This window comes from Brachionichthys hirsutus, chromosome 19, assembly GCF_040956055.1.
Source record: "Brachionichthys hirsutus isolate HB-005 chromosome 19, CSIRO-AGI_Bhir_v1, whole genome shotgun sequence".
NCBI lineage: Eukaryota > Metazoa > Chordata > Actinopteri > Lophiiformes > Brachionichthyidae > Brachionichthys > Brachionichthys hirsutus.
Genome location: NC_090915.1, coordinates 11,042,628 through 11,050,110, shown reverse-complemented (window position 1 = coordinate 11,050,110; position 7,483 = coordinate 11,042,628). Strand labels below are relative to the sequence as shown.

At 41.2% G+C, this 7,483-nt stretch overlaps 1 protein-coding gene across 1 annotated transcript; it reads right to left on the bottom strand.

Annotated features, from left to right (window-relative positions):
* Positions 1 to 3,069: 3,069 nt before the first annotated feature.
* Positions 3,070 to 5,653, bottom strand: gfi1b (growth factor independent 1B transcription repressor). Its single transcript, XM_068753203.1, has 6 exons — positions 5,560 to 5,653; positions 5,113 to 5,292; positions 4,789 to 5,018; positions 4,573 to 4,710; positions 3,643 to 3,808; positions 3,070 to 3,248 (listed from the first exon to the last, which is right to left on the bottom strand). Exons 1-6 carry the CDS (start codon positions 5,651 to 5,653, stop codon positions 3,070 to 3,072), a joined length of 987 nt encoding a protein of 328 aa, XP_068609304.1.
* Between the last annotated feature and the right edge of the window lie 1,830 nt (positions 5,654 to 7,483).

Genomic DNA, 7,483 nt, shown 5'->3' with positions numbered 1-7,483 from the left:
ACACTGATTTCTGCAGACGATATAAGGGGCCCCACTGATGTATTTCAGGGGGGCCCTATGTTGATTAGGACTTGGCTGAAGTTTTTCTAGCTCAATTCTGAAGCTTCACAGGGTTGGTCTGTCTTGGATTGCAAGAGAAACTAGAAAGACAATCAGAGACTGCAGACCCCACCTCCAAAAGACTATTGGATCTTGTGAGACAGTAAACAGGGCTTCCGGATCAGAGGGGCCAAACCTGCTCTAGCTTGCTGCTCCGGAACGTACTACAAGACTCCTTCTGGACTCTTTTTCCCATCATGCCATTCGTGTCCCTCCCTCTTAAAGTGGCAGTTTACAGCACAGGCACAATTCCAGATGTAAAAATAATTCTAGAATCTGGATCCAGGTCCGGATCAACGGCATTCTCGGGGAGGACCGAGCCACGGACAGAACCTTGCTTGTGTAAAATTTTCAAGTTGATTGGGTTACTAGTTTTTGAGTTATACGCGCGGACAGACAAACAAACAGACAAACAGACAAACAGACAAACAAACGGACACAATTGCAATACCCTCGCCTCCCCTTCGGCGAGGGTATTCACATGCTGCCAAGAAACAAGGAGCATTTTGACCTATCAGGCTGACTGATAGCATTCTACTGCTGACACACGTCTAAATCTCACCTCCAGTTCTCAGTGACGAATAGACAGCGCTTGCGCGTAGCTTTCTTATTCACTCACTGTAAAGTAGGTCGATCGCGTTGGCAGGTTCACTGTTTGAAGAGCAGCTTCTGCAGAGGTCACGTGAGATTACCGCCCTATAAAGAGAGACTTGGCAACACAAAGACTAGGATGACCCATAACTCTAAAATCTGTGGAGACTCTGAAACTCGATTTCATACTCAAGTCAGGATTTGAATGTTTTCTGTGCGAGTACAAAGATATTTAGATTTTTTTCCCCCACTGATCTCCACTATGTACACACCTTTGAGCGTGTGCATCAGATGACACTCTGAGAAAAGCTACAGTCAATAGTCCAGCTCATCAAAGGATTCAAATATTGTCTTTTCAGATCAATTGTATGGAGTCCTCTACTTTATTTTTTTATTTTTTTTATTCTGTAAAAGTTTCCATCTTCCTCCGTTGTTTAGCAGAATGTTTTCAACAGCATGTCACAGTACAGCTCCGGAAACAATTCATGCACTGAGGAGTCCAACATGGCATCGGTAGGGGAAGCAAGTCGTTAGATGAATGATCATTTTTGTGTGACGTGTTCCTCAAAATAGATCAAATTGAGTTGTCAAGCGATACTAACTTGTCTATGTCTCCAATCCAGTTCTCGTCAGATTTAAGAGGCCCAGGTGATGATCTGATTTGCCCCGAGCAGCTTAATGTCCTAACAGGTTTTTCTGTTTGAGGAAGGTGGTGAGTCGTCATTAAAAAATATCATTTGTTTGTTGAAGTAAATCCAACATGCTGGATGGGTGTGGCGACGGTTGACTAAGCAATCAATCCCTTTTTCTCAAGCTTCTTAATCCCTGTATCCCATTTCACTCAAAGCACTGTAAAAGTCAAGGAACTGCAAAGGCTATGCAAAGACGTGTGGACAAACTTCATCAGGATCGAGTTGAATTGTGATTTCTTGTCTGAGATTATACAGCTCTCGGTTTATTCGTTGCCGTTCGAGGTGGCGTGCACTGTGGCCTGAGCTGCAAGCTTTATTCGTTGCATATGTATCTTTCCTTTTTCCACCTCATGTTCTTATGCGCCACTTATTTATGCTGTATGTGCAGCACTTTGTGTCAGCTGAGGTTGCTTTAAAGTGCTCTGTAACTAAAGTTCATTTGTGTTCGAGTTGAGTTTGTTTTCGTGAAATAAACAAGGGACCCGTGTCAAACTGAATGATAGCATGTTAGCGTGTCCCTGAACCTTCTGCTTTCTCATTGACTCTTGGAAAGAACAGTTCTCCGGCTTTGGATTTGCATGGTGTTCCAGGACAGGTATTAGAATTCAGAATTACTTCCTTACACACTATCTCGAGTCTCACAAGAGATTTTCACCCGAGGCTATGGAGTCACATAATTCTACATCCTGCTCTGGCAGGAAAGTGAGTCAGAAGACACACACACACAAACACACACAAAAAAAGACGAACCGGGTTAAAAAAAAAGAAAAAAGAAGTGTTTACAGTGCTCATTGTGTGTCATCTTAGACAAACAGTGCACATGTATTTTGCCTTCCAGGTACAAAGGTGTGCAAATTTAATCTCGCTAAGAAAATGACTAAATGTCTCCAGACTCTTTGCCTCCGAGTCCGACCCTCAAAAACTAGGTCATCCAGAGACGAGCCGCTGTCCGATCAAAAAAACTCTTCCTGGATACTTCTTATAAAATGTTTTTAGAGCTCTGCTTTTAATAACGTCACCAATACAGGACAAGCGCTCTGCTGAAAAGGCCTGCGTTAATGTGACACGATCCGTTCATTAAAAGGAGTGTTTTTCATTCAAATAACATATTTTTGTGGAACATGGTCAAACTATATATGTTGTTTTTATTTTTGATGTTTTGGATAACTTTCTTTTCATAATTTTTCCACGCTCTCTTCACATTATTATACAACAATTATATCTATTGTTCTGATTCTGGGTACACACACACACACAAAACATTTACACAACCAGGGATTTTCCTGCTGGATTCTTCCTTTATTTTAGCCAAAGCATTTAGAAATTCACACACAAATTCCAGCCTTACTCGAGAATAAATAAATTACATGACACAAAAATAATGTTCTGCTTTCATTTAACAAAAACCAAACACTTTGTTTTTATTTATTTAAAGACATAAACATATCTATTCATTCACATGCAAACACATTTTCAAAAGATTCCTTTCAGGATGAGCCAATACATTTTAATCAGCTGCGTAATTTCTTCATTTTAATGGAAATTAAAATTTGATTTCAGAGCTTCCTCATTATCACACTGTATTTAAAAACACACAACACATGCAGATGGCATCAGTGTCGGCATTTTGTTTGGATAGGAGGTAAATGCACACGTAAAAACACGCGGAGGCCGTCACGCTTGGCCTTCATTTCATGCTGTGCTGGCTCTCGTGGTGCCGGCGGAGGTCCACCTTACGCTGGAAGCCCTTGGAGCAGATGTTGCACCCGAACGGTTTGAAGCCTGTGTGTTTCCTGCTGTGGGTGATCAGGTTGGAGCTTTGGCTGAACGCTTTACCGCACACTTGACATTTGTGGGGCTTTTCTCCTGCAAAAAAAAAAAAGAAAAAATAGTGTGCGAAGGCACAACAACTCATTGGAATGATTTCAAATAATTTGCATACAGAGGTCGGTCTTCTTTCCCTTTGGAGAATCAGAGTTGTCATCCGGATCATATGAATGGTGTGCTTTTACCAGCAGGGATACGGTTACACTACATAACATTGACAGCATGAAGTTCCTTTACGGATGTCTGCATGAAGCAGGAAAACCAGATATGCAAATCCACATGACATTTGTTTAAACTTCTTTTTCTGATTTATCAGTAACCCCTGGAAACAATTCCAGCATGCCGCACCTGAAAAGCCGCGAGGAACAGGACCCATAAAGGGCTTGTATTGCTTTCTTTAACTTAAACCTCTTTAGCAACCCGTATGGCTTACCTGTGTGAATGTAGGTGTGTTTCTTCATGTCCGACTTCTGGTGAAACCTTTTGCCGCAGTACTGGCAGGGGTAAGGCCTTGTGTCCGAGTGGATGAGCAGGTGCGTGGAGAGGGTGGAGGACCGCTTGAAGGTTTTCCCGCACATCTTGCACTCAAAGCTTTTTTCCTAAATTTTTTTGAACAAAAACGAACAAAAAATAAATAAAGTTTCACACAAAAGTCTGAGCCTCAAGGTTTATTTCTGGGCACAAAATAAAATGTTTGGCAAAATGATTTTACCACATATTATGTGATCTTCATCAAATGTTCTCATTTAAAGATGATTATTTTTTACATAGCAAGGAAAAGAAGTTGCTCACATAAAAATGAAATCTAATTTGTGACGCTTTAGCAGCCTCAATGTGATCACATTCAAGCAAGAGCTTTACAACTCTGCTATTGAAGAAAATGATGGGGAATGTTTTTTATGAGGTTAAACACAATGATATTTAATAACTCAACTGATCATTTAATCAACCTGAAATAAAAAAAAATCAATTGTTAAGCCTGGAAAATGCTTTACTGAACTCCGTGTTTGAACTTTTTTTTAGAATTTCTTTCTTGATCAATAAAGTAGATTTTACAGCTGATAAACAAACTACTTTGAACTGGGTCCCAGACGGGTCCATACACTTCATGCATCACGACTGGTTTACTCATCGTGAGGAGTACTGCTAAGTTGCTAACACTGTGAAAACCTGCTATAAAAAGCTCCGTAGACAGACGATGACCTGATGATGTCATAGTGATGTCACATTGTCACGGGCATAAGGAAGACAAATGAACACAGCGCATCGTGTTCCTAACATCTTCAATCTAAACACATAAGGCTTCTCAGCAGTCTGCATGAAACAGCTGCATTATGGGAAGTGTAGGAACTTCATTTTTCACCTGAGAATGGACATTCATGTGTTGCTCCAGGCTGACAGCATGACCGAAGGTTTTCCGACAGACGTTGCAGCCGAAAGGTCTCGTCCCACTGTGCGACCTCCTGACGTGGACCTCCAGTCCGTGGGACGTGGAGAACACCTGAAACAGACGGCCGGGTGAACGTTTGCCTCATCGACGAGGAGGTGATGGGGACCCTGGCTAACACGCTGCGCCCACCTTCTCGCAGGTGATGCAGTGGTAGGTGTTGGAGGTGGGGGAGTAGTGGGTGCTGCAGTCCAGAGGCTGCTGAGGCTGCGCGCTCCGGCTGATGTGGCTGCTGTACAGACTGCCGGCGTGCTGCAGCACTGTGGGGCTGAAACTATTCTGATGAAGCTTGAAGGAGGACGGCACTGACTCCCAGGCATACGGCGGCTTGAAGTATGGGGGGAATCCCGCCACGTGAGACTCTGGAGGCGCACACACACACACACACAAAACCATCATGTTTAAATGTAAAATGATACGAGCAGAAAAGGTGAAGATAGACACACTGAAACTCACCATTTAGGAAGTAAGGCTGTGTGGGAGCCGGTATGGATGGATCTGGGTGCTCAGGTAAGGGGCGTTCAAGTTCTCCCTCCTCCTCCTCCTTTTTAAAGGAGCAATGGTCCAGAGCAGAAGAATGTCCATCTGATGGAGGCCTGTCTGAGGAGTCTGTGCTGTGAACCTCTGGTGGGATGTCTACAAACCCACAACAAACACAAGTGCTATTCATTATAACATATGACTCTTCGCTCTGTGACAATGAAGCAAATAAATATAGTCTATCACATTCAAAACTGCAGTTTCTGGGATAATCTTTTTCTTTAAACAGGAAATACTTAGTCAAAAATGTATTTAATGATTATTGGCCTTTTTATTCTGCCTAAATGGGAAAACATGCAAACAGCTGTTGTAAAGAGATATGGCAGTCGAATCGACAGCAGCAATTTAAACGTTTGAACTTACTTGCGTTCACGGGATCCTTTGACTCATCTTCATATGATCGGTGAATATTATAGGACGTGCACCTTTTGTTTTTCACCAGAAATGACCGAGGCATGTTGGACCTGCGCCCAGAAAGGTCGTTAGCGACACGACAAACCGTCTCTTAGATTAAGCATGGACATCAATAAAATAAGCGTTGGGTCGATTTCGACAGCAAAAATGTGTAAATGTGAATTTTAAAGATAGTTTCATATTTATTTTACACTCCGTCAGTCTGTAATAGTCGGATGGGTTATCTATTTTATTACAATTGTATTACAATCTTATTCCAAACGCGCACGCCATTTGATTATAATATAATAGAAGGTAATTATCATGCCTATACGAGTTTAATTGGCGCATTTGAGATATTTTCGGTTCAAAACTAATAAAAGTCGGAGAAGTTCGGTCAGCTCGGTTTCATTTAACAGCCGAAATATATACTCACTGTTTCCTAAGAGAAAAAAAAATATCCTGTCGAAATAGACGTTGCACTAAAATAAAAATATTAATTTCCTTCTTCTTTGGAGGAGGAAAAATGCGTCGCAAAATCCGTTCTTAAAAGTCAGGAAAGCAAAGCATCGTAAAAGCATCACACTTGTTGCGTTCTTTTTCTCCCCTCCCTGATTTTCAATCAGATAATTTCGCAGGAGAATCTGACTGTGGTTTCAGCCAATGGAAAGGCCGACCTGCAGGTGGAAATTTGCGTAGAATAACACGGGGCCTTCACTGTAGCTGGAACAGTTACAAAAAAACAGAGCTCCGAGAATGAAGTTAATGTCAAAGACATATACTTGTCACGTTATTTTTATTTATTGTATTTATTTTTTGCCTCAAACGAAGATTTATTTTCAATTCAGCAGTCTATTTTCGCGGAACTTACGAAACCATTTAAATTATAACAAACATTTGTCTAATTTAAAAAGTTTCAAAAACATAAATACCTTTTAAAAAATCACAAAAAATCTGACCGAATATTTTCATCCTTATAATATTTGATTAAAGGGATTTACTCATTGTAGCTTCTGTGTGTGACTGTGTTGATTTAAAAGCCTATAAGACCTTATGGGAGTGTTGCACCTGGACAACACACCAAAACACACACCGGACCATCCCGGTAGATCAGCGCCGTGCGTGACACTATTTATTAAAACCCTTTGATAATTAGACACGACAGAATTCTGCACTGGTTCAGTGTCGGGGGGGGGGGGGGCACGAAACAAAAGCAGGTGAAACGATAACATTCAGCAGTTTAGATATAGTTTTCAGAGAACCATTACATTTCCCCTTGTCTTCAGAAACAACTCGTTGAAGTGATGTTCTGCGGGGAGGGGAGCGCTTCCACGCAGGCAGACGTGCAAGGAGGACATCTAGTGGACAAGAAGTGTTAATTCATCTATTAGTGCGATTCCTTATCTTATCGTATGTACATTTATTACATTATTTATCTGTATACAATTAACTAAAAATAATCATGAATAAATCAATTTAACTTACTTGAGAGATGGACGGTAATAATGAATCTCTTGGTCATTCTAAATGTCATTGACACAAAGTAAAACCAAAATCTGAATGTTATTTTACTATTATTATGCACTGCTTATTAGGGTAAGCTAATAATTAGTACCCAACCATCCTTCCATACATTATCCGGAGCCGGGTGGCGGAGGCAACAGTCTGAGGAGGGATTTCCAGACTTCCCTCTTCCCAGACACCTCCAGCCGAGGACTGGCGAAGAAACGAAAGGCCAACGAATGCTCTGAATATCGAGCACTGAGTCTAATGAGTCACACATGGAAGATCATACTGCACATAATACTCAACAGGAACAAAAGCATAATAGAAAAGTAAATGTACGCAAGAGAACTATAATATAACTATTTAAGAACTATCATAGAACGATATA